The sequence below is a fragment of the Alligator mississippiensis genome, chromosome 4 (assembly GCF_030867095.1).
Source record: "Alligator mississippiensis isolate rAllMis1 chromosome 4, rAllMis1, whole genome shotgun sequence".
In the NCBI taxonomy this organism is placed as follows: domain Eukaryota; kingdom Metazoa; phylum Chordata; order Crocodylia; family Alligatoridae; genus Alligator; species Alligator mississippiensis.
The window spans coordinates 136791043-136818329 of NC_081827.1; the positions used below are offsets into that span (position 1 = coordinate 136791043).

General features: G+C 47.1%; 1 protein-coding gene across 5 annotated transcripts in view; it reads left to right on the forward strand.

Annotated features, from left to right (window-relative positions):
* Positions 1–27287, forward strand: part of BCL2L14 (BCL2 like 14) — an 85704-nt gene that overhangs the window by 17979 nt on the left and 40438 nt on the right. Inside the window, exon 1 of one of the 5 annotated variants that reach the window (XM_059726660.1) lies at positions 3890–4709. The exons of 3 other annotated variants lie outside the window; for them this stretch is intronic. In XM_059726660.1, the coding sequence (XP_059582643.1) occupies positions 4643–4709 (67 nt within the window). In that variant the 5' untranslated portion in view covers positions 3890–4642. Of the gene's footprint in view, positions 1–3889; positions 4710–27287 lie in introns of those variants that run through there. One more of the 5 variants, XM_059726672.1, reaches the window with a different exon arrangement.

Here is a 27287-nt window from a genome sequence, read left to right on the forward strand (position 1 = left end):
TAAGGTGGGTGGGAATAACGAAAGCCCGTGAAGCCGTTGTCCGCCTAGCTGAAGAGGTAGAAGTAGGGTTCAATGCCACTAACGAAGCCTTGACCTTAATGAATAGGCAGTTACAAGAAACATCACGAATGACCCTACAAAATAGGCTTGCTTTAGATGCCATGTTAGTGCATAATGGAGGAGTATGCAAGTATTTAAACTTATCCACCAAATATTGCTGCATATCTATACCGAATGTTACAGTTCCTTTAATGTTCCAACTCGAGTTAATTCGAAAAGCGGCTAAAGGCGCTAATGCCATAGCTAGTATCAGTAAAGGCTGGCTTGCAGACCTTTTTTCAGGATTTGGTTGGGACTTTTCTTCACTAGCCATGCGTATAATCGCTCCGCTGTTAACCCTACTAATACCCTTACTAGGCATTTTGCTGTGTGTTTGTATTGGTTGTTGTATTTTGAACGCAGTTAAACGTCAAGTAATGACGCTATTGACCTTCGTGTATACCCAACTGCCTAATGTAAATGAAGAAGAAATAGAACTCGAAGGTATTTAATCTGGCATTTGGTCAAGGGGGCATGTCTGAATAAAAAGGTGACCAAACGCCAGTCCACATGCCAGACCATGTAAAGCACGAGAGCAAGTTATGCTTGGGGTGTGAAAACTTCATGATCACAGTGCTGACAGGCGCGTGATCAGATGGCCTCAGCCAATCAGAGGCTACATGAAGCATGTGACTGCAAGGCTGGCAGTCACAGGCTCCTGACTGAAAATCAGCAGCACATTCTAATTGGCTTGCTAGTTTATAAAAGGGACAGAACTCCCGAACTAGGAGGGATCCACGCATCAGTTTGGAGAGGCCTGATCACCCATTCCAGGATCCCACATCCCCTAGGTCGAATGTATATTCGATACCCGAACATAGTGAGCTCTCTTGTGGCAGTTATTGTTACTGTTGTCGTTATTGTAATCGTTCTCCGACTATAACATCGCAAACAGTTGTTAAAGAGTTTTCTGTCTTCCTACGCAAGTTGAAAGTAAAACTTCATTCTACCATATCATCTTCATTTGGGTCAGTGTCCCTTTCGTCCCCGGCCTGGTCGTACTGGAGGGGTGGCTATTCACCCGCCGCAGTTTACCCCAGGGGGCACCTTGCTAGGGTGGCCTGAGGCTCAGGGAAGCAGCACTGAGCTTCCCCACCCTATTCTTCAATGCCACGCTGGGTCCCACTCACTGAGCTGTGGAGGCCTCGGTGGGAGGGCAGCAGGGCAGGGAGAATGAGTCTGAAGCAGGCAGCCTGCACCCCAACCATCCCCCCCCCCCCCCCCAACAGGCTCTACTCTAGTTGTGCTGCCCATGGGGGAGGGAGAACCAAACTGTGTACTCTGCTCCACCGCAGTGGCCACCACTTCCCATATGTGGCAGCCAGGGCCCAGGTACTGCAGCAAAGGGGAGTGGGCTGTGGAACTGAGTCCCTGTCCCCATAGCCCTGACAGCTGGGGGCTGCCTCCAGTAAGGTTGGTGGGTGCAGGGGGCTGTGAGTGGGATGTAAGTGGCACAAGCAGGGGCAGAGGGGCTGTGGGTCAGCAGTGAGGAGAAATGGCACGGTCAGGGCACTGTCCTACCAGGGCTGCTCAGCACCACAAAACGGCAGGGGGGGCAATGGGACAGCCACAGCTGGACCCACATGCTGGTGAATGAAGGGGACAGGGGGAGCTCTGATTTTCCATGATAAAAAACCCAAAAATCAAATGCCAAAATGTATAAGTATTTAGAATTTATTTTATTATAGCGATTGAGGCACTGGCAGGCTTCCAAATTGCTTTAAAAGTGTAAATATATCATTAAAACATTGTGTTCAACTGATATCTATGTATATAGTGGTATTTCATTTAAAAAAAACCATAGATTTGAGGATTTTAAATGAGAGAATTTGTTATTTTTATCAGAGAAGTTGTGATTTTTAAACAGAGAAAACAGATCCCTGATTATTAGTGTGATTGTTAGTTGCACTTGCTCCTGTGATTAAAAGCTGTTTGGGGGACAGCAGCTGGCAAAGGTAGGAGCAGATAAGGAAGATCTGACTAGTCCTATGTTGTCCAAGAATGCATTTTACACATGGGGCTGGGTGTACGTGTACCTGTACAACTGGGGCAAAAATTATTTTCCTGATTATATAATATTTGCAAAGGATTCAGAACTTAGTAAGTGCTCATGAAGGTTCCTAGATGTTTTCTTAAAGAGCTGAAGACACTGGCCAAACAGCAGTGACTACTGTTTAGAGGTCATGGCTTGCTGTAACTGTCTTGTGGATACAGTTAATGCTTATGAAAGTGAAAGCATGAGTAACAGCAAGTCAGAACCAGGTACTTGATTCAAAGAGCAGATGCCAAAGGTGCTTTGTGCACAACTTGGAACCATGGTAACTCCTGCTTTCCCTTCACAGCCTTAGAACAGCATAGAAAATGTTGCTTGTGTTGCCTGCAGCCCGCACTGCACATGCAGCAAGGCAATAGGGAATGATGCCCTTTGGACCCGAAGTTCCCTTGGCAAACTGCAGCAATATAGGGCATAAGCACAACCCTTAGCCAATAACAAAACAGCTTTGGCAGGCTCCAGAGGGAGATGCATCCTGCAATCCTGGGGGAAGGGGGAGTGCTTTAGACTGAGCGCCAAAAAAAGAACGGGCTTCCCTGAAAGCCAATGAGTCTCCTTACTCCAAAACTCACAGGAAATCTCTAGGGTATTCATCCTTTCCAGGAACCCTGCTAGGAAAATAATAAATTAAAAAAAATCAAGGGACTTCATTGCTTTTTTCCTCAACATTGCTTCCCCTGCCTCCCCCCCACTCTCTCTCTCTCTCTGCAGACACCTTAGCACCAAGCTGTGCTTGCCCTAGCCAGAACTTTCTGAATCCACCCCCATTTACCTTTGCCTGCCAAACACTGCAAATATTTGTGAGTGAGGCCACCTCGCTTCCTCAGCATCCTTTGTAAAAATCCACATCAAACCCAAGCAGTAAAGGCTGTGACTCAGAGCCACTAAGCAGCCAGAAGTCCCATCACGCAGCCCAAGTTTTACATAGCAGGAGGTTACAGTAATGCACTCTGGCTCACCTCTCTCATAGATCAAAAGACTCAACTGCTTTGAAAGACTTCTTTGCTTCTTGCCCTGGATTTACTTTCCTGCATACTAAGGAACTACTTCCTAGCTGGAGGAGAGTAGGGTAAAGAGACATCTCTAGGTAAGAGACCAATTTCACATCTGGCTGCCAAGTAGATCTTGGTACATGGCAAGATCTCTTGTCTAAGCTAAGAGTCAGAACAAGGACAAATAAGAGTCAGAAGACCTGAAGTCTAATCCTTACTCTGCCACTGACATGCTGTTTGATTTGCTCGCTTAGCACTCTGAAAACAAGGTAATTTCTAGAGGAATATCAGGTAGGGGCAGGGTGAACTCTAAAAGTTGGAGGTGGATTGACATTTGGAGCTAAGGATGGAAATGAGTCAACAGGGTGCTCCAAAATGAGCCCTGCTGATAGAAGTTTAGGAGCCTGAAAAATAGTTGGGCTGCTTAAGGGAATTATTTTTACAATCATCAGGCTGATTAGGAAGAGCTGGCAAAGCAGAGGTTAGTCTATTTCATTCATCTGGGAATGTTCAACCTGCGTGAAGAATTGGGCTCCCCGTGGGTTGAATAAGCAAGCCATTCTCCATTCCATGATAGCACAGAAAATGCATGTGCTTCTACTACTCTAAAAATGACAATCCAATGCATTGCTAATCTCTGCCACCTGAACATCATGAATCAGGAACCCCCAAAATCACACCTTCTGCAATTAGAAAAAGAAAACATATACATTGGGGGGGAGGGGTCATTTACCTATTGGTTTCTGCACCTTTGGGATGCATCTGAGCCATGTTTTCAAGGCTTTTTAAAAAACAAAAATAAGCTAAGATTCATTCACGTGTTCAGAACTCCAGAGGGTGGGACTTTTTAATTAAGTGTAAAATAGCAGTATTCCCTTCCCAGGTTTTTCCTTTTGGGAAAATACTTTCATATCCTCAAAAGAAAGATGTTACAGAGGGGCAATGTATTTTAGTAATGTGTAGTATTAGTGCATCCTCCTCACAAAATAGAAGCAGCTAGTCTCTGGTTAGGGCAAAACTCCCAGGTAAATGAAACCTAATGCAATTGCCTGCAATAGTTTTCACTCCAACTAATATGCAGCAATATTGTAGTACCTTAAAGCCAGTTTTAAAACTGATTTAGCTAAATGAGTCCACCCCCAGGTTTAAAAGCTGTTTAAACCTGTCTTAGAATGATTTACCCTAATGCAATAACTTGCCCTGTTTCCCACCTCTTTCTACATCCAGCTCCAAGGGGCCATGATGTTGCTTATAGCAATGAAAGGCAGAGATACAGGGTACCTACCAGAGATGAAAGGTAGAACCAGGTGACCTCTCAGGCCCCCTTTGGTGTTATAGGTGAATACTCATTTGCATTTGTTTTTAATAGGGGATGAAGGAAGCCAAATTTTCTCTCAACAACAGCTCTGCTTTTGTGCAGTAGCTATAACAGTCACCTGAACAGAATCAGGAGAAGTCAGAGAATATCAGTTTTCCCTGAAGGCTTCTCTTCACCTCGATGTCTTCCTGCAATGCCCAGAGCAGAGTTAAAAAGTTTTTCTGTCTTGCAGATGATGACAGTAATGGTAAGCATCCCTGTATACTGCTGTTGTTGATTTTTTTTTTTTTTTTTTTTTTACAACTGACAAGACTTGTAAAATTGAGGTGTGCGTGTCTCTGCCTCCCAAACCCCGAATATGGGATGTTATATGTGCTAAAGCCTCAAAAGGAAGAAAGAGTGAATATGCAAACACATGCTGCTCTTGCAGTATTACCTGATTCTTCCCTTCAGGGTTTTTTTATCTCTGGTTTCCTATTTCTAACCCAAATAATTTTCATTTTGGGTGGACTATCTCCTAACATTAGGGCTGACATGAGTGCTGTTTCTCAGAAGGCAGTACTGCTGAGAATGGCAGGGATCTCAAGAAAGCTTTTAACTTTCTGAAAAATGGCAGAACCACTCATGTTAAAACTCAGATCTGTTGAGAATGGGTTCTGGATAGGTAAATGATCTCTCTCATTCATCCCTCTATCAAAGAAAGATGTTCTACAGAAAGTTAGTTTTATGTAAGGCTTCTCCTTTCGCTGCTGTTCAATATGCTGTGTACTTGCTGATGATATCCTTCTACCCCAGACGTATTCCTATGGTGGTATGTCTATTTAACTAGTAGTTTATAAAGTACTTCAGGATCTAGAGAATGAAAGATGTTACACAAAATGTAAATTAATCTATTGTATTTGAAAGCAGTATTAATTTATGGCAGTAAAATACACAAACAGCTCCTCCCTCAGTGACCTCTTCAGTATTGTTGACCCTCATGGCTGAAAAATCTAGGCCTCATAGAATCATGAAATGAAATAAGTCCTGCATTCTTTATATGGTATCTGCCTTCTGTCATTAGTGTCCTTTGAATCTATATTTTCAAAACACTTTTTCTCTGTAAACAAGGTGGGGAGGAAAGCTAAGACCTTAACTCTGTTTTTTTAATTGGAAGAGGATTTTGTGTAATTGCATGGCTCCCAGAGTTGGGGCTTTAAAAGAAAAGCCTATAGCAGCATAACTTCCTGCTTTCTACTTTCCCAAGCTCATAGCAAATAGGCCTGCTTCGTACTTAGTCTGCCTGGTACAGGACTGCACTCTTTTTTTTTTTTTTTAATAGGGGAATCGTCTCAGCCTGCCTTTGCACAGCTGGCCTTCCAAATCTGGCAAGGCCAAGCAACCGTTCTACTGCAATGATTATAACAACTGACCATTCCTTGCTATTTTTTTCTTATCTTCCAGCTGGTGTATACCTATTATGATTTCATTACCTCATTCAAATGAATGTGGGTGTCTCACAAGCAGTGTTTTTTCTTCTGAGCTGACTTGCTTATTCCCTGCCCCTCTCCCCACTCTGTGACAACTTGCAATCTCATGCATGTGCCTTTGATAATACAGTCATTTCCACAGTGACCACCCTAATGTTGCCAGCAAGGGATTTACGATTTCAGCTTGCGTGCATGGAGAATGGGATTGGGGAGTGGGAAACAAAGATCCTGTTTCTGTGCAGGCTCCCCTAGCAGTCATAATACAAAGAGATGTAGGAGATGTACAGCCAATTATCTACAGAGAAAATGCTTTCCTTGGTTCACTGATGCCTCCTGAAACAGCTCTGAAAGGCAATGTAGGCCCCTTGCTTAGCCCCCAGGTATTTAACCATGTGACAAGAGGAAAGGCTATTCAAAGCCACCGCTGTAGAGGATCATGGAGTCTGCCAAGGAGCAGATGCCTTGGCTGGTAAATTAGCTTCCACAGTTTGGCATCTGGGGCTGTGTGACTGCCATCCAAAAAAATGAAGAGACTGGGGGGAGGCCCTGGCACTGACTTTGAGCTCAATAGCACCTGGCCAGCATCAGCCATTTCATTAACAAGTATTATTGCATTAACCCATCTGGTGCCTAGCAGTTGATTTCCAAGAGTTGTTCAGAAGTGAGAGAATAGCAGAAAGATTTATTTTAGCTAAAGTAACCCTGATTAGAAGTGAAAGTTGTTTCCCTGCGGAGAAACAAAACTGATAAATAGGAAAGACACATGACATATTGTTAGTGTTACTGCTTTAAAACTCTAACTTCCTGCATAAGCATTTTAAAGAGCTGTTAATAATAATTTATATTCCGAAATAGGCATTTGTATTTCCAGCCTGTCAGTTCCCACAACCATCTTCCATTTTAACAGTATTCTTGCGTCTTAATCTGACTCAAAGTATCCACCTACTAATATTCAGTCAGGTCTTGCTAACTACCAATTTGCTGTTACATTATGCGCTAGTATGCTCGGAATAACAAATAATTACCTGAGTAGCCCCAGCATGGTACATTACCTATGTTTAAAAAGTAGTCAACTTGTCTGTTTTCAGCATTGAGGAAGTAATCTAAAGCTCCTACTATAAAGCTCTCTGAGGGTGCTGACAGAAGTGACATTTGCCATGTGTAAGCCCCTTGAAAGCAGAGCACATTAAAAGTGACCAATCATGTGACAAATCAACCTTCATTTAATGAAGGTTCAGACAAAGGTGCTCCAATGTGGAGTGCCTTCATTAATTTTTGCCTGATGAGGGCTGGGCTGATGCTGTCTGCAGGAAGTGAGGAAGGATAGGGAGCTCTTGTCTGGGGTTTGCCTAGCCTGCGCTGGGGGGGAGGGAGGGAGTGGGGCTCCAATCCATCACTACCCCCTCCAGCACATAACACCAATAAGGGGCATATATATGTTGCCTAGACTTTAAAGAAGGAACCTAAGGGTGGGGAGGGGGGAGATGCTCAGTTCCCACTGGGCCTGTTCCCCATTCTGTTAGCCAGTTTTCATAGAATGACAGAAAAATTGGGAAGGAAGGGACCTCAGGAGATCCAAACCCCTGCTCAAGGCAGGGTTATCCTTGTCTAAACCATCTTGTCCAAATGTTTGTTCTTCTACTCTACTAGATCTGGACATAGGACTAGAAGGGGCCTCTTGAGTTATCAAGTCCAGTCCCCTGTTTTCAGAGGCAAACTGTTATCCGAGGAATCCTAGCAATTACCACTCCTCATACCAAAGCAAACCCTCACACATGTATATAAGACACAATACGTAAAACACCAAGACTACCTTTTAATAAGTAAAAGCAGGAGGAGACTAGGGCATTTCCAGTGCTCTGCCACAGCAATGATATGGAGGTAATTAGATCTCCCAAACATATTAACCTAAGAGAAGGACAATGACCCTACAGAAGGGGAACTCCCAACAGTGGGCATGTCTACACATGCACTTTAATGTGCAGTAGCTTATTTTAATGTGTATTAAGGTATCACATAAAAAATCATGTGATCACAGTTAAAATAGGCTACTGCACATTAAATATCACATAAACGTGCACATTCATAGTTTCATAGTTTGTAGGGTCGGAAGGGACCTTGACAGATCATTAAGTCCAACCCCCTGCCATGGCAGGAAAGAGCACTGGGGTCAAACGATGCCAGCAAGGTGTTCGTCTAGCTTCCTCTTAAAGACCCCCCAGGGTAGGAGCCAGCACCACTTCTCTTGGAAGTTGGTTCCAGATCCTAGCCGCCCTGACAGTGAAGTAGCGCCTCCTGATATCTAGTTTAAACCTACCCTCTGCCAGCTTGTGACCGTTATTTCTTGTCACTCCTGGTAGTGCTTGGGGGAACAGGGACTCCCTGAATGCCTGCTGGTCCCCCCTGACTAGTTTGTAACAGGCCACTAGATCCCCTCTCAGCCTTCTCTTGTGGAGGCTGAACAGGTTCAGGTCCCTTAGCCTCTCCTTGTAAGGTCTGCCTTGCTGCCCTTTGATCATGCGGGTGGCCCTCCTCTGGACCCTCTCCATGCTGTCCACATCCCTCCTGAAGTGTGGTGGCCAGAACTGGATGCAGTACTCCAACTGTGGCCTGACCAGTGCCGCATAGAGGCAGAGGATTACCTCCTTGGACCTGCTTGAGATGCATCTGTGGATGCATGACAAGGTACGGTTGGCCTTCCTGACCCCCACACTGTTGGCCCATGTTCATTTTGGCATCAATAATGACTCCAAGATCCTTTTCTGCCTCTGCACTGACAAGAAGGGAGTTCCCCAGCCTGTAGGTATGCTGCTGGTTCTTCCTCCCCAGGTGCAGTACCTTGCACTTGTCAGTGTTGAAACCCATCCTGTTCTCATCTGCCCACCCCTGTAACCTGTCTAGGTCTGATTGCAGCCTGTTCCTCCCTTCTAGCGTGCCCACATCCCCCCACATCTTAGCATCATCAGCAAATTTGAATAGGGTGCTTTTTACCCCCTCGTCCCAGTCACTGATGAAGATGTTGAACGATGCGGGTCTGAGGACTGAGCCCTGGGGGACCCCACTGCCCATATCCCTCCAGGTTGAAAATGACCCATCCACCACCACTCTCTGGGTGTGGCCCTCCAGCCAGTTAGTGACCCATTTGACTGTGTAGGTATCGACACCACAGTCCGCTAGCTTTTTAATAAGAATGGGGTGAGAGACGGTGTCGAAGGCCTTCCTGCAGTCCAGAAAGACTACGTCCACTGCTACCCCTGCGTCTAAGGATTTTCTGACTTGGTCATAGAAGGCCATCAGGTTGGTCTGACAGGTCCTGCCTCTAATGAACCCGTGTTGATTGCCCCCAAGCATAATCTCCCCTGCTGGCCCCTCATGGACATGTGCCAGGATAATTCTCTCAAAAAGCTTACCCAAGATTAAGGTAAGACTAACTGGCCTATAGTTCCCTGGGTCCTCCTTCCTCCCTTTTTTGAAAATGGGAACCACATTGGCACTTTTCCAGTCCTCTGGCACCACACCAGAGCACCACAAGTGCTTGTAAAGCCATGCCAGGGGTCCCGCAATGACCTCTGCTAATTCCCTCAGCACTCTGGGGTGAACGTCATCAGGACCAGCTGATTTAAATACATCCAGTCCCTCTAGAAGTTCCCTGACTAGATCCTCACTGACCCTATGCCTGGGTGCGCCTCCCTCGGGGCCTGAGGGGGTCCCGGTGGATGGGCTGATCTGGTCCCTGTTGAGGAAAATGGAGGCAAAGAAATCTTTAAATAGGTTAGCCTTGTCATCTGGTGCAACAACCAGATTTCCTAGCGTGTCTTGCAGAGGCCCCACATTACCGGGTACCTTCTTTTTGCCCCCTATGTATTTAAAAAAGGATTTCTTGTTGTCCTTCATCCGGGTAGCTAGTCCCAGTTCCATCTCCACCTTTGCCTTCCTCACCGTCCCCCTATGACCCGAGCAACTGACGTATAGTCTTACCTGGTAATGGCCCCTCCCTTCCATTGGGTGTACAGCTCCCTTTTAGCTAGGAGATGTTCCCATATGGTTTTGGTGAGCCGTGGGGGCTTTTGCGCCCTCTTGCCCCCTTTGACCCTTGTTGGGATTACCTTCCTTTGGACATGGAGGATAGTCTCCTTAAGGATCAACCACTCCTCTTGGACACCCGACTCACCTCCCCTCCAGGACCTCAGTACTTCCCCAACTATTCTTCTTACCTCATTGAAATCTGCCCTCCTGAAGTCCAGGGCTGCTGCCTTGCTGCTGGCTTTTGCCACCTAGCGCTGGATGGTGAATTCCAGCAGGCAATGATCGCTGTTGCACAGGTGGTTGAGCACCCGCAGCCCCCTCATGAGGTCACCGCCTGTGACGAGCACCAGATCCAACAAGGTGTCTCCCCTGGTGGGGCTATGCACCTCTTGGGTTAGATGGAGGTCCTGTATCTCGGCTAGGAACCTATGTGAGCGGTCAGACCTGGCTGATTGCTCTTCCCAGCAGATGTCTGAAAAGTTCAGGTCCCCCATGATGACCACATCTTTTGACCTAACTACCTCTGTGAGCTGACTTAAGAATTCCTGGTCTAGCTCTTCCCCTTGGTTGGGTGGCCTGTAGTAGACCCCCACCATTAAGTCCCTTTCCCCTCGACTCCCTTGTATTCTAACCCAGAGCATTTCAGTGTGCCCCTCATTTGACCTTGTGCTGCTAGATGAGGAATCATATTTCTCCTTGATGTAGATCGCCACTCCCCCACCTTTCCTCCTTGTCCTATCCCTCCTATACAGCCTATAGCCCTTGATATTCATCGTGCGTTGGGTCCCACCATGTTTCTGTGAGCCCCAGTATGTCTGGCTTGGTGTCAGCTAGCAGGAGGGCAAGTTCCTCCTGCTTGTCCCCCATACTATGAGCGTTTGTGTAGAGGCATTTGAGGCCTCCTGATCTGGCCCCCTAATCTCAGTACTACCCAGGTCCCTGTTGCTTACCTGGGTATTTGTTCTGCTACTCGTCGGTCTAGGCTGGGCTGTCCTTGTATGTGTCTCTTGGGTTTTTTGTGCATTCATTAGCCTACTGCACATTTTTGTGCATTCTGGGGAACTGCCCCCCCCCCCAAGCCAGTCTATAGCCAGTTTGTAGCCATTTGACCATGTGCCAGTATTGTTTCCTGAGCCTAAAAACCTCTTCTCCTTATCTCACATTCATTTCACAAATATACTAGCAAAGAGTGATTATATTGTCTTTCAATCTCTGCTTTACCAACTTAGCAGCCTTTTTTTTTTTTTAAACCCATTCAAGTTTTAAAACATCTTTTGAATGCTGGTCACCAGAAATGCCTGTAATACTCTGAATTAAATCTTAACAGTCCCTTGTAACAATGCTGTTACTAGTACCTCTCAACTGATTATACTGTTTCTCATATACTCTAGCATAGGTGGATCTAGGATTTTGAAAAGGAGGATGCAGACAGTGTGGTGCATCATCACGTATAACACAACACATATTTTTATCCAGGTAAAAAGTTAAAAAGAAACTAGAAGCTTTGCTAATAAGTAGAGGCCTAGAGTTATATGATTCAATGAGACTGAAGCGAAAAAAAAACCCTCTTTATTGAGATGTGCATTAATTTGTTATACCATGTATTATATGTATAAAAACTCAACAAACTAGGCCAAAATAATCCATTAGTCCTACAGTCATTATAGTTAAATGTATGTCTCTTTCAGATTGATTAAAAAAAACAAAACAAAAACCAACCCAGGCATTCTTGTGCATCTGGACATTGCTTCCAATGCTTCATTGAAAGTGATTTCTGTACCTGAGCTAATACTTCCACACCTAACATTTTTAGGTACAGTTAAAAAACAAGGCTGTGAAATGGGAACTACATAACTAGGAGCAGCTAACAGACAGCAACATTACAGAAGTAAGGGTAGCTGAAGTAGTGGAACAGTTAAAGACCATTTAAATGGAAAGAGTAATTAACACCTGTGGAATGAAGCATTTAGAAGGAATCAAGCAAATTTATGATGAGCCATTAAATTCGCTGATTCCCTCACAGCTGCCTGAATAGAAGTTCTGCTTTAACTGTTAGGCAGTAGTGGTGTGCAAAGTGGGCCTTATTCGATTCGGATTTGCATGGGTGTCTGGTGCCTCTTGAGTCAGAGGTGGGGGGTATGTGTCCCCCCTGACACCAGTCAGTGGCTGGGGGGTGCAGTTCCCCGGCAGCTGATCTCACTCACTGTAAAAGCGGCCATGCCGCTTCCGGAAGTGGCTGTGTGACTTCCGGAAGCAGCACAGCTGCTTTTGCTGGCGGCCCCGTTCCCCAGCTGGTGCTTGCAGGGGGGGCACTGGTGCTCCCGCCTGCTCCCCTGCCTGCCAGCTAAACAGGGAGTGTGGCCTGGGAGGACTGTACCAGCTCTCTCAGGGGGTGCATGTGCACCCCCTATGCATCGCCCCTGCAGATTTGGATTCGGCCCAAATCGGGGACATTGATTTGATTTATTGATTTGGATGACTGTCCCTGATTCGATTTGGCCGAATCTGAAGATTCAATGCTGATTCCGAGAATCGGCAATCCAGACATGGACACAGCTTTAAATGTTTTTTCTATGTACCTTGAGGTGCCGATGTGGCTCATGATTGCTGCACTGCTGGGGCGCATGGAGCGTCCCACAGAAATGTGGGGAGGTTCTTCACGTGCTCAGCAGCGAACCTGGAAGTGCACCAGAAATACTTCTGGTCCTCTGCCGGGGAGCACGCCGGGGGGACAGGCCCTCTTGGCTCAGCAATTGGCTGTGGGGGGACCCTGGGTGCCCCACCCCAGACCCAGGAGGCACCAATCACTGACACAGAGGGATCCTCCAGCATGCTCCCCAGCAGACCTGGAAGTGGACCAGAAGTGCTTCTGGTTCACTTCTGGGTCTGCTGCCAAGCGTGCTGGAAATCCCGCCTATTTCTGTGGGACGCTCCATCCACCCCAGCATCACAGCATTCATAGGCTGCCTGCTACCTAGAGGTATGTAGAAAAAGCATTTAAAGCTGTGTCTATGTCTGAATCTCTCCAAATCGAATCGGAATGCTCCATATCAATTTGGAGAGATTAAAGCGTCATCTGATTCAATTCGGATTCAGAGATTCAGCCACCGAATCGAGCCGAATTGAATCAGGGACTGAAGCTTTGCGCAGCCCTCCTAGGCAGTTGGCTTTAAACTTTGGACAGAGCAAAGAAAGAATTCCACTTTAAAACTTGATATCCAGACATAGGAATGAGAATTTCTCACTTTAGAAGACAAAAAAGTAGCCCATCCCTCCAGCCCCTGGACCCTGAGTTCTCAACTCCTGCTTGCAAAAGTGAGCCCATGCTTATATGCTTGTCTGTGTACCTGAACAAGACATTGTGGTTCCCAGGATGCTTTCCACCCACCTGACAGGCAAGTGGAGGAGGAAAAATTACTTGTGTGAATAGAATGAGGTTTCCCCAGGTCCTGACTGTTCCCCTTGGGGGCGGGGGAGGGGGAAGAAGCTCCTCCTCTTTTTCCTTTGTCTTCCAGTTGTTCATTGTCCCACAACTACATCAGGTGTGTAGTTCTCAGAATACAAATTAATATCTGCCCACCTTATCTTCGTCCTTTCCTTTCCTGCCTTATTCCTAAGGGACAACAGTTTGTGGGGAGGTAAATGAATGAAGCAGGCTGTCAGTGGAATTTGGGGTGGGGAGGAAGAATGGAACTCCTGGGGTGTAAACCTGGCAACAAGAGGAAACCCTTGATGTTTTCTGGCCTGATATGAAGGAGTGGGAGAGCATTTGTCAGAGTGGTTTTGAATTCTCTAAGAATGAAGTTCAAGGGGAGGGGAGGAGGGTAACTCCTGCATCCAGCCACATCCTGGTACTTGGATCATTTGGTGACTTGGTCAACAATGGGCTTCCTGGGTGAATCAGAAGAAAGTGTGGCAGGGAGCCACTAGGCAATTAAATGCTGCATTTTTTTTCAGCATGAGCAAGCAGAGCTATTCCTCCGGTGAATAAAGTCTCTAAAGGGAGCAAACCCAAGGCCTGCTAAAAGCTCCTGAGATTGCTCATGCAGGCATAGCACCATCTGGTGCCAAGAGCTTGCCAAAGCAGCTCCTCGAAGAACCCTTGCTAAACCTTTCACGGTACTGTAAGGATGTTAAAGGCTCTCTTTACTTGAATGTGAGGGAGAGGTTTTTGAGGATCAAACTTGCAAAGAAAAGTATTTAAAGAAAATAAAGGCAGACACGTTTGGAAAATCTTGGGAGGGGGAAGGGGGTGGAATAGAGAAGAGACTCATGCTCAAATTCAACAGGCACTTGGGATTTTGTTGTAGAATCTGTTTGAGCATGATGCTATATTTCTTAGTTTCAGGAGTTTTAATGGTACCAAAGGTTGAAGGTTGAGAGGCGACGTTGTGGCTGCCTATAAGTTCATCATGGGGGCGCAGAAGGTAATTGGTGAGGTTTTATTCACCAAGGCACCCCTGGGGGTTACAAGAAATAATGGCCACAAGCTAGCAGAGAGCAGATTTAGACTAGACATTAGGAAGAACTTCTTCACAGTTCGAGTGGCCAAAGTCTGGAATGGGCTCCCTAGGGAGGTGGTGCTCTCCCCTACCCTGGGGGTCTTCAAGAGGAGGTTAGATAAGCATCTAGCTGGGGTCATCTGAACCCAGCACTCTTTCCTGCCTATGCAGGGGGTCGGACTTGATGATCTATTGAGGTCCCTTCCGACCCTAACATCTATGAATCAAAGTCTGGGCTGGGGAGCATTTCCTTGTCAGCAAAAAAGAAGAGTGGCCCAATGGCTAGGAACTTAGCTTTGATGCCTTTCTCATCCATAAGCATCCCCCATCATCCTTCATCTCTGTGCCTTAATTCTCTATCTGCAAAATAGTAGCACTTCTCTACCTCAAAGGGCCATTGAGAAGCTAGTGAGGTGCACAAACAGTCCAGTAATGAGTCAGCTAAGTACCTTGGACAGACTATGGGAGCATCATTCTTCGTGTCGTATGTGTTTTTAAGCATTTAATTGCTCCTGAACCTGGAGTTTGATAATTAGGTCCGTTGTAGAAACTGACCAAATAAGCTCATACAAAGTAGTGCATCACCACTAATCGGAAAGAAAATACTTGCATACCAATATCACTCTAGTTAAAATGAACAAAGCCAAGACCCCACTAAATTTTAAGTTATAAACAATTAAAAGTATGTTCCACATTTTCAATGATCTCCTGGTTTGATAATATAGATCTCTTTCTGCTGGAAATATAACATACCGAGGTGAAGCCAAGCTCCAACCTTTTTACCAGAAACCTCAACTCTTCCCCAGAAATATTTGTCGTTGAGATAAATCCAGACACAGATTTGAGCTTTAGTAAAACCTAGTCCACTTGTCTTGTTCATAACTGCACAGCTTATTTTCAGGGCCAGTTCACCAGTGCTGCCAAGTTTCTAGTCATAAGGCCACCTACTAGGGATCAAATTACTAGCAAGAGCTGAGCTGCTCAGACTCCACAGCAACATTGGGGCCCTTTGTAAATGCACTGTGAAGTCTGGATCCACAGAACTTCAACCTTCTGATCCTATAGGAAATCTTTTTCCTGCCCTTTTATTACAATACAGTCTGGGACCCATTACAGATTTGCTCCTCCTCCTCTTTCCTCCTACCTTCCCCCCCCCCCCAATGAAGCATTTCCCTTTGAAAATGGTGAATTATCCCAAGAGATAAATTTGTAACTGTGTCCAAGGGGTACGTTGCATCACCATCCATCCCCACAATCCACCACCTATCAAACCTGCAGCAATTATGCATTAGTCTTCTAACACAATGAAAATGCACAGCCTCTGGATTGTATTGTGTGTGTATTTTTTCCACAATTTAGCCACAAATCTCTTATCTGCTAGGATAGGAGTCACTTGAATAACTTGTGCAAATAAGTCCTGCTTCAGCTGCCTTAAGTTTTGGGTGCAGGGATGTTTGCCAAAAGTATCTAAGACCCACTTTCAGAAGTAAATGCAGTGGGGGTGCAGAAGAGACAGAAAACAGGAGGAGGGAACTGGGATTGCTGCTGGTCAGCTCCCTGTGTTCAAAGAAAGCAGTTTCCAGGTGAATACCAATCACACTGTAGGGAGAGAGAGTCTAGGAAGCAAGTAAGGGCTTGGTTGACCTCCTATATGAAAGTTCACAAGAGTTTTCAAGAACTGGGCTGGATAGCCACTCTAGGTTGAACTTAAGGGGCTCACAGTGTAAATGGTTGGCAGAGATGGGCTTGAGGGCAGCTTTTAATGTCAACTTTAACATCAGTGTAGCTGTAGCCTTAGCCATTTTAAGAGCCTAATGGGTAAAACTGGCTCCTACTCCAAATTGTTTAGAAATAAGCATGTGCATCAGTCAGTCAGGTCTTGCCAGGCTCATTTGGAGACGTATCAGACATAATCCTGCAAAAAATGCCCCCAATAATTAAATAGCCCTTTACCCAGTCTAAAGTAGTGTTACACAGTACTAAGTCTTAGATGCCTGAATTCAAAAAATGTAATCTAAAAATTGACTGAGAACTGCTCTTGGTATCCAAAACTTCTGTTCCTGGAGGTTGTTGTGAACTGAAGCAAAGCACATAGTGGCCACACATTTCTACTAGGAGAACCGCAGGTCTCCTGATAGAAACTATGAGAACACAGGCATTCACACAGCTTCTCCAGAAATAAAAATGGTGGTTCTAAGAGGAAAAATGAGCCATCTCCAAAAGAGGTTGCTCCCAAGAGTTTCTCCTGGGTCAATGAACACCTGTAACACTTTCCTGCTGCTTGACTCCTGGGGACCAAAAGGAGTTGAGGGGCAGACAGTTCTCACTCTGACCTAAGGCCAGGATCACTCTGGTCTGGGGGCTGGGCATCCAGCTTCTCTCAGTCTCGGGAGGAGTCAAGTGGTGGAGAAGGCTCCTGTGCCTTCCCCAGACCAGGGTTACCCAGCTGCTCCTACCACTCCTATAGACTACAATGAGAAGGGAGGAGCAGCCGCTGTTTGTCCATGCCCACTCCTCAGACTTGAGCCCCCAGTCAGAAGAGTGGGAGGGAGCTTTGCCCTGTTGCTTCAGTTGCCCAAGGAACAGGAGGGAAACGGCTGCTGCTCCATGTGCTTTTCTCAGACATCAACCAGTCTTAGGAAATCATGAGGAGCAGAAGAGAGGGAGTGGTTGCAAGGTGAATATTTGTACTGTTCCCTCTTCCAGAAACATTTTGAGAGGTAGTCATTTTCCACTGCTAGAAATGAATCTGTTTGTGGACAGTGGATCTTATATTCCCCTACAGTCCCTGCATTACTAATCTTTAACATGTTATTTTGCAAAGTTCTGTAAAATACCTTGAGTATGAAGCAAAGCTTCTATTGAGAAGCAGGAGCAGGGGGAATGGTATTGCTAACCTAGATTCTGGATACCAGACACTCTACCGACCTGAGCTGCCTAAATGAGGTGCCATTCTTCATAGTTTCATAGTCGATAGGTCGGAAGGGACCTGACCAGATCATCAAGTCCAACCCCCTGCCATGGCAGGAAAGAAAGCTGGGGCCAAACGACCCCGGTTAGGTGATTGTCTAGGCTCTTTTTGAAGACCCCCAGGGTAGGAGCGAGCACCATTTCCCTTGGAAGTTGGTTCCAGATCCTAGCCGCCTTGACTGTGAAGTAGCGCCTCCTGATATCCAGCCTGAATGTACTCTCTGTCAATTTATGGCCATTGTTCCTCATTACTCCCAGTAGTGCTTGGGGGAACAGGGACTCCCCCATAGCCTGCTGGTCTCCCTTGGCCAGTTTATAGACAGCCACCAGATCCCCTCCCAGCCTTCTCTTGTGGAGGCTGAACAGGTTCAGCTCCTGTAACCTCAGCTCATAGGTCCTGCCTTGCTGCCCCCGATCATGTGAGTGGCCCTCCTCTGGACCCTCTCCATGCTGTCCACATCCCTCCTGAAGTGCAGTGCCGAGAACTGGACGCAGTACTCCAACTGCGGCCTGACCAGTGTCGCATAGAGGGGGAGGATCACCTCCTTGGACCTGCTTGAGGTGCATCTGTGCATGCATGACAAGGTGCGGTTAGCCTTCCTGACCACATCCCCACACTGTCAGCCCATGTTCATTTTGTCATCAGTAATGACACCAAGATCCTTTTCTGCCTCTGCACTGATGGGAAGGGAGTTCCCCAGCCTGTAGGTATGCTGCTGGTTCTTCATCCCTAGGTGCAGCACCTTGCACTTGTCAGTATTAAATCCCATCCTGTTCTCATCCACCCACCCCTGTAACCTGTCTAGATCTAGTTGCAGCCTGTCCCTCTCCTCCAGCATGCCCACTTCTCCCCACATCTTAGTGCCATCTGCAAATTTGAACAAGGTGCTTTTCACACACACACACACACACACACACACACACACACACACACACCCCCCCCGTCCAAGTCGCTGATGAAGATATTGAACAGTGAGGGCCTGAGGACTGCCCACTACCCACATCCCTCCAGGTTGAAGAGCCATCCACAACCACCACTCTCTGGGTGCGGCCCTCCAGCCAATTCGTGACCCACCTGAACATGTAGGTATCAACGCCACAGTCACCTAATTTCTTAGAGAATGGGGTGAGGGACAGTGTCAAAGGCCTTCCTAAAGTCCATGAAGACTACGTCCACTGCGACACCTGCATCCAAGGATTTTGTGACCTGGTCATAGAAGGACACCAGGTTGGTCTGACAGGACCTGTCTTGAATGAACCCATGTTGGTTGCCTCTAAGCATGATCTCCCCTGCTGGCTCCTGGATAATTTTCTCAAAGAGCTTCTCCAGGACCGAGGTAAGACTAACGGGCCTGTAGTTTCCTGGGTCCTTCTTCCTCCCTTTCTTGAAAATGGGGACCACATTGGCCCTTTTCCAGTCCTCCAGCACCTCACCAGAGCACCATGAGTTCTCGTAAAGCCATGCCAAGGGTCCCATAATGACTTCTGCTAATTCCCTCAGCACTCTGAGGTAGAGATCATCAGGACCTGCTGATTTGAACACATCTAGACCCACCAGAAGTTCCCTGACTAGGTCCTCACTGACCCTGGGCCTGGCAGCACCTCCTCTGGGTCCATTGGGGATCCCAGTGGGAGGAATACCTCAGTCCCTGCTCAAAAAGATGGAGGCAAAGAAATTTTTAAAGAGGTTAGCTTTGTCATCTGGTGTGACCACCAGATTTCCTAGCATATCCTGCAGAGGCCCTACATTGCCCAGTACCTTCTTTTTACCCACTATGTATTTTTAAAAAGGACTTCTTGTTATGCTTGATCCGGGTCGCTAGTCCCAGTTCCATTTCTGCCTTAGCCTTCCTAACAGCCCCCTTACAGTCTTGAGCAATGGAGGTATAATCCTCCTTGGTGATGGCCCCTCCCTTCCATTGGATGTACGCCTGCTTTTTAGCTTTGAGACAGTCATGGATGCTTCTGGTGAGCCATGGGGGCTTTTGAGCACTCCTTTGATCCACATGGGGATTGTCACCCTTTGGGCTTGGAGGATCGTCTCCTTAAGGAATGACCACTCTTCCTAGACTCTCAACTCCCCTCCCCTCTGGGACCTCAGTCCCCCCCAACTAGTCTCCTTACCTCATTGAAATCCGCCCTTCTAAAGTCTAGGGCTGTTGCCTTGCTGCAGGCCTTGGACACCCAGCACTGGATGGTGAATTCCAGCAGGTGATGATGGCTATCGCCCAGGTGGTCGAGAACCTGCAGTCCACTCGCCAGGTCATCGCCCGTGGCCAGGACCAGATCCAACATGGCATTTCCCCTGGTGGGACTGTGCACCTCCTGGGTTAAATGGAGGTCCTGTAATTCGGCTAGGAACCTACGTGAGCGGTCACACCTGGCTGACTGCTCTTCCCAGCAGATGTCCAGGTACTTTAGGTCACCCATGATGACCACGTCCCTTGACTTAACTGCCTCCGCGAGCTGACCTGAGAATTCCCAGTCCAGCTCTTCCTTCTGTTTGGGTGGCCTGTAGTAGACCCCCACCGTTAAGTCTCTTTCCCCTCGACCCCCTTGTATTCTGACCCAGAGCACTTCAGTCTGCCCTTCCTCTGACCCAGTGCTATTTGTTGAGGACATGTATTGCTCTTTGATGTAGAGCGCCACTCCCCCACCTTTCCACCCTGTTCTATCCCTCCTGTACAGCCTATAGCCCCTGATGTTTGCCACTCAGTCATGCGTTGGATCCCACCAAGTTTCAGTGAGCCCCACTATGTCTGGGTTTGTGTTAGCTAGCAGGAGGGCAAGTTCCTCCTGCTTGTTCCCTGTACTACGAGCATTAGTGTAAAGGCATTTAAGGCCTCCTGAAGGTGCATGCACCGCCCCCCCCCCCCCAATCCCAGGACTATCTGGGCCCCTGTCCCTTACCTGAGTATTTCTTGTGCTCATTGCAGTCTTGGCTGGGCTGTTCTTGTGAGTGGCTCTTTGTTCGGTGTTCTGTGGCTCCCTCCATCCTCGGCTTCCCCTTCCCCTGACGAGCCTAGTTTAAAGCCCACCAGAGGAGATTGGCCAACCTGAAAGAGAACACACGCTTACCTTTGGGGGAGAGAAAGGCATGCTTTGCCATGTGCTCAGAAGAAATCATTCTTGCCACTTAGGACTGGTTGTCTACAGTGGCATGCATGCATGCAGAGGTTGGAGATAGACTAAGGCATAAAAATGACAGTTGTGTGTCCCAGAATCGCAGAATCTTTGAGGTAATATCAGAATTTCAGGTTTCCTTTTGGTAATTTCTTATGCTTTCTAGCTGGAAAAATTAAATAAGACTTTATTTAACCATTGGTACAAACTTCCAAGTCACACTGGGGAGTCTCCATTTCCTTGAATACATCTGATCAGAACTGAATGACTCTCAGAAAAATATTTAGTCAAAGACAAGTTGTAGGCCATGAAATTTTACCTTTTTACCCCTACATTAAGGCCAATGTTATAAAGACTACTATTTCTAGGTTTAAAATCCACTTAAATCCATTCTATTGTGATATCATGAAAGATTCAAAACCAGCCAATATAAAAGTAACAGAGAATCTGCAAGGAGCCAGAATATTTAGAATAACATAGTAGATCGTGGTAGTTTTGAAAAAGGAATTATTTTATCCATATACAATAATAATCTGCATCTCTCCCTAGCTTTATATTAAAAGTTCAAGTCCCTTGCAAAATACCAATTAGTTCCCATTCCTGAGGAATGTAGATAAACCAGCAGTGAAAGGTACTAGCTAACAGCACCAATAAACTCTATTCTGATCATCCCAGAGAGTGAGACTGAGGATGAGTACCACATCCATTAAAACTGCTAGAGAGGCTTCAGTGCAATACAGTTAACTGATTTTTGGAATTTGATGGATCTTGTTCTTATGAAAAGTGCCTGAGGGATCTTTAATGACTGCAGATGGACAGCCCTAGTAGTAGCTCAATAGCAGGCAAAACTTATTCTCTGGAATTAGGAGGGAAAAAAAATCAGCAAGTTTCCTGAATATTGGTGATGCATGTAAATTGCTGCCCAGATGTGGTTGGAAAGGAAGAATATATTTTCAAATAACTTTGCCAGTTAGAATCTAGTTTTGATATGCAGAGAGAGAGAATGTGTGTGTACTTGTGCACACACATCTGTGCAACCTGTTAGCTGTGGGGAGGGAGGAACACAATCAGGCATCTAGTGTTGTGTCTCTTCACATCTTCAGGCCCTGGCTTAGCGCTGACTCGGAGGCAAACATTAAATCTACTGAAATGGAAGGATACCATGTTCTGCTGCACTGTTCTGTTCCAATCCAGTTCTGATCAATCTGCTTGGCTTGTGAGCTTTGGTAGACAGAGTGGTCCTTGTTGTATGTCCTTGAACATGTCACTGCACCTTGCTCTGCCTGTTTCCCCTCCCATTCTTTCTCTGTCCTCTCTGCTTAGACTGTGAGGGGGTAGGAACAAAGCATCAGCTACTATGGCCTTGTACTGTGGATGCTTAGGGGCAACCAACATGGGTTCATTAGAGGCAGGTCCTGTCAGACCAACCTGGTGGCCTTCTATGACCAGGTCACAAAATCCTGGGCTTTGATCCTAATTCATAGATGCTTGGGTTGGAAGGGACCTCAGTAGATCATCGAGTCTGACCCCCTGCCCTGGGCAGGAGAGCACTGGGGTTAGGTGACCCCAACCAAGTAAATGTCTAGCCCTCTTAAAGACCCCCAAGGTAGGGGAGAGCATCACCTCCCTTGAAAGCCCATTCCAGATGCTGGCAACTCTTACCGTGAAGTCTTTCCTGATGTCTAACCTAAATCTGTACGCTGTCAGTTTGTGGCTGTTGTTCCTAGCTATTCTGAGGGGTGCCCTGGTAAACAGCATCTCCTATTCCTTGCTGCTCCCCGCTTCCCCTCCAATTAATTTGTAGGCAGCAACAAGATTACTTCTCAGTCTTCTGTTGCAGAGGCTGAAGAGATCCAGGGCCCTCAGTCTCTCCTCGCAGGGCTTTGCCTGCAGGCCCCTAACCATACGAGTGACCCTCCTCTGAACCCTCTTGAGGTTGTCTGTGTCCCTCTTGAAGTGTGGAACCCAAAACTGGATGCAGTACTCCAACTGCACCCTGACCAATGTTGCATAGAGGGGAAGTATCACCTCCCGGGACCTGTTCGTCATGTACTTGGTAATGCACGATAAAGTGTGGTTAGTTTTACTGATCACTTTGTCACGTTGACGATTCATGTTCGTCTTGGTGTCAACAGTGACTCTGAGATCCCTTTCTGTTGTTGTGCTGTTTAGGAATAGGTGCTATGATGATACAAATATAATGACAGCATAACTGTACAGTGGGATCCTTATGCAGCAACTAAATAAAACTCATGCTTAGAATGTGCCTTAGCATGCATCTCCTGTGTTTTTTTCACAGGCAACACTCTTTGAATTTTACAATCTTCCTGTCTCCCACAAGCTAGCTGAATCTATCCTGTGGTTCTAAGTCCTTTTATTTCTAAATGGTTCATTGGGCAGAATATAAAAGGCACTAAAGGAAATGTTTTCATTAGAAAACCATTGCTATTGGTCCTATTGGCACACGCATCCATTGACAAAATGGGAACACAGTGTATGAGATGGAGCCCAGATCCATGCAGCCAGGTGTTCCACCTCATTCTATCCATGTAGAAGAAATGCAATAGAAGATTTTAATAAGTGACTGCAGTCCAACTGTGAGCCATTAACAAGCTGCTCTGCTCTCATATTAACTAAAGAGCAAAGGGGGTTGATTTGGCTGTTTCCAAAAGCAAAACTGAATATATTGAGTAGTTCAGTTATCAAGGGATAAAGAAACATGTATCTTCAAACCAAAAATCCCTCTGTCCTGGACTTCCCCCATCCCTCTTTCCTGCATCATTTTTCTGAGATTGTGAGACCTTCAGGCCAGGGACTATGTCTTGTTATAGGAGTTGACAGTGTTTAGTACATGGTATATGCTCCTGGAATACAAATAACCCCCTGAGACTTGAGACAGGTTGCAAGTGCTTCTTCAGTGTCAGATTCAGACCACTCTGGGTCAAAGGAAAGAAATGACTTTCATGCATTTAATGATGATGCTTTCTTTAGTATCCAAATTGGGTTTGCATGCAGTGGATGTAAGAAATGAGGAAGAATAGCCTTTAAAGGCAACAGCTATGATTTAGTTATGGTATATCTTGGCTAGCTAGATATAGGGTGACCATATTTCCCTATGTTGAAAATGGGACACCTAGTAAGATGTTACTCGTGGTCAAGGGAGATCGCTTACATATGCAAAAACAGATAAGAAATATGCAATATTGTGAAACATGCTTAATATCACTTCATAGTTTCATAGTTGGTAGGGTCGGAAGGGACCTGAGCAGATCATCAAGTCCGACCCCCTGCCATGGCAGGAAAGAGTACTGGGGTCAAACAACCCCGGCAAGGTGATCATCCAGCCTCCTTTTGAAGACCCCCAGGGTAGGAGCCAGCACCACTTCTCTTGGAAGTTGGTTCCAGATCCTAGCCACCCTGACGGTGAAGTAGCACCTCCTAATATCTAGCCTGAATCTACCCTCTGCCAGCTTGTGACCATCATCTCTTGTCACTCCTGGTAGTACTTGGGGGAACAGGGACTCCCCCCAATGCCTGCTGGTCCCCCTTAGCCAGTTTGTAGACAGCTACCAGATCCCCTCTCAGCCTTCTCTTGAGGCTGAACAGGGTCAGGTCCCTTAGCCTTTCCTTGTAGGGCCTGTCCTGCTGACTCCTGATCATGCGAGTAGCCCTCCTCTGGACCCTCTCCATGCTGTCCACATCCATCCTGAAGTGCGGTGGCCAGAACTAGACGCAGTACTCCAACTGCGGCCTGACCAGTGTTGCATAGAGGGGGAGGATCACCTCCTTGGACCTGCTTGAGATGCATCTGTGGATACATGACAAGGTATGGTTGGCCATCCTGACCACATCCCCACGCTGTCAGCCCATGTTCATTTTGGCATTAATGACTCCAAGATCCTTTTCTGTCTCTACACTAACAAGAAGGGAGTTCCCCAGCCTGTAGGTATGCTGCTGGTTCTTCCTCCCCAGGTGCAGTACCTTGCACTTGTCAGTGTTGAAACCCATCCTGTTCTCATCCGCCTGCCCCTGTAACCTGTCTAGGTCCGATTGCAGCCTATTCCTCCCTTCTAGCGTGCCCACTTCCCCCCACATCTTAGCATCATCTGCAAATTTGAACAGGGTGCCTTTTACACCCCTGTCCAAGTTGCTGATGAAGATGTTGAACAGTGCGGGCTGGAGGACCCCACTGCCCATATCCCTCCAGGTTGAGTAAGGCCCATCCAACACCACTCCCTGGGTGTGGCCAGTTAGTGACCCATTTGACTGTGTAGGTGTCGATGCCACAGTCCCCTAGTTTTTTAATGAGAATGGGGTGAGAGACAGTGTCGAAGGCCTTCCTGAATTCCAGAGACTACATCCACTGCTACCCCTGTGTCCAAGGATTTTGTGACCTGGTCATAGAAAGCCACCAGGTTGGTCTGACAGGTCCTGCCTCTAATGAGCCCGTGTTGGTTGCCCCTAAGCATAATCTCCCCTGCTGGCCCCTCATGGACATGTGCCAGGATAATTCTCTCAAAAAGCTTACCCAGGATCGAGGTAAGACTGACTGGCCTATAGTTCCCTGGGTCCTCCTTCCTCCCTTTTTTGAAAATAGGAACCACATTGGCCCTTTTCCAGTCCTTGAGCACTATGCCAGAGCACCATGAGTGCTCGTAAAGCCATGCCAGGGGTCCTGCAATGACCTCTGCTAATTCCCTCAGCACTCTGGGGTGGAGATTGTCAGGACCTGCTGATTTTAAATACGTTCAGTCCCTCCAGAAGTTCCCCAACTAGGAATCGCTGACCCTAGGCCTGGGTGCACCTCCCCTGGGACCTGCGGGGGTCCTGGTGGCGGGGGTGACCCGGTCCCTGCTCAGAAAAATGGAGGGGAAGAAATTGTTAAGTAGGGTAGCTTTGCTGTCTGGTGCAACGACCAGATTTCCTAGCATGTCCTGCAGAGGCCCCACATTACCCGGTACCTTCTTTTTGCCCCCTATGTATTTAAAAAAGGACTTCTTGTTGTCCTTGATCTGAGTAGCTAGTCCCAGTTCCATCTCTGCCATGACCTTCCTGACGGCCCCCCCTACAGCCCCGAGCAACCAAGATATAGTCCTCCCTGGTGATGGCCCCTCCCTTCCATTGGGTGTATGCCTCCTTTTTAGTTAGGAGACGTTCCCATATGCTTTTGGTGAGCCATGGGGGCTTTTGCGCCCTCTTGCCCTGTTTGATCCATGTTGGGGTTACCTCCCTTTGAGCTTGGAGGATCGTCTCCTTAAGGAACAACCACTCTTCTTGGACATCCAACTCCCCTCCCCTCCAGGACCTCAGTGCCCCCCCAACTATTCTCCTTACCTCATTGAAAATCTGCCCTCCTTTGTCACCTTGCGCTGGATGGTGAATTCCAGCAGGCGATGATCACAGTCGCCCAGGTGGTTGGGCACCCACAGACCCCTCACCAGGTCATCACCCATGGCCAGGACCAGATCCAACAAGGCGTCTTCCCTGGTGGGGCTGTGCACCTCCTGGGTTAGATGGAGGTCCTGTATCTCGGCTAGGAACCTACGTGAGCTGTCAGTCCTGGCTGCCTGCTCTTCCCAGCAGATGTCTGGAAAGTTCAGGTCACCCATGATGACCATGTCCTTTAACCTAACTACCTCTGTGAGCTGACTTAAGAATTCCCGGTCTAGCTCTTCCCCTTGGTTGGGTGGTCTGTAGTAGACCCCCACCATTAAGTCCCTTTCCCCTTGACTTCCTTGTATTCTAACCCAGAGCACTTCAGTGTGCCCCTCTTCTGACCCTGTGCTACTTGTTGAGGATGTGTATTTCTCCTTGATGTAGAGCGCCACACTCCCACTTTTCCTCCCTGTCCTATCCCTCATGTACAGCCTATAGCCCTAGATATTCACCTCCCAGTCGTGCTTTGGGTCCCACCACGTTTCGGTGAGCCCTACTGTCTGGGTTGGTGTTAGCTAGCAGGAGGGCAAGTTCCTCCTGCTTGTTCCCCATACTATGAGCATTAGTGTAGAGTCATTTGAGGCCTCCTGAAGATGCATGCACTGACCCCCTAATCTCAGTACTACCCAAGCCCCTGTTGCTTACCTGGGTATTTGTTCTGCTCATTGTTGGTCTAGGCTGGGCTGTTCTTGTGGGTGACACTTGGTTTAGTGGTCCAAGACTTCCTCCGCCCTCATCTTCCCCTTCCCCTGACAAACCTAGTTTAAAGCCCACCGGAGAAGATCAGCCAACCTAGGAGAGAACTCACACTTACCTTTGGGGGAAAGGTGAAGCCCATCCCACCTGAGCATGTTTCTCGTCCTGATGTATGGGTCATTGTCTAGGAAGCCAAAGCCTGCCTTGAGAAGCCATTCTCAAAGCTGCAAGTTGACCTCCGATGCAGGTCTTGTGTCATCTTCTATGTCTGCTCACTGGTAGGACAGAAGAGAATACCACCTGTGACCCTATCTCCTTCAGCATGCCCCCTAGAGCATGGTAGTCCATCAGGTGATCAGGGCTTCTCCTGGCTGCATTATTAGTGCCCACGTGGATTAGGACCGTGGGATAGTAATCGGTGGCCCGGATAATGGCCTGAATCATCCCTATCACATCCAGAATCTTTGCTCTGGGCAGGCAGTAGACTTCGCGTGTCGAGGGGTCCTGGCAACAGATGGGACCCTCTGTGACTCTCAGGATGGAGTCACCTATGACTAACACTTGACATTTCCTCCTCTGGGTCTGCCTAGCTCCTTCAGCCTG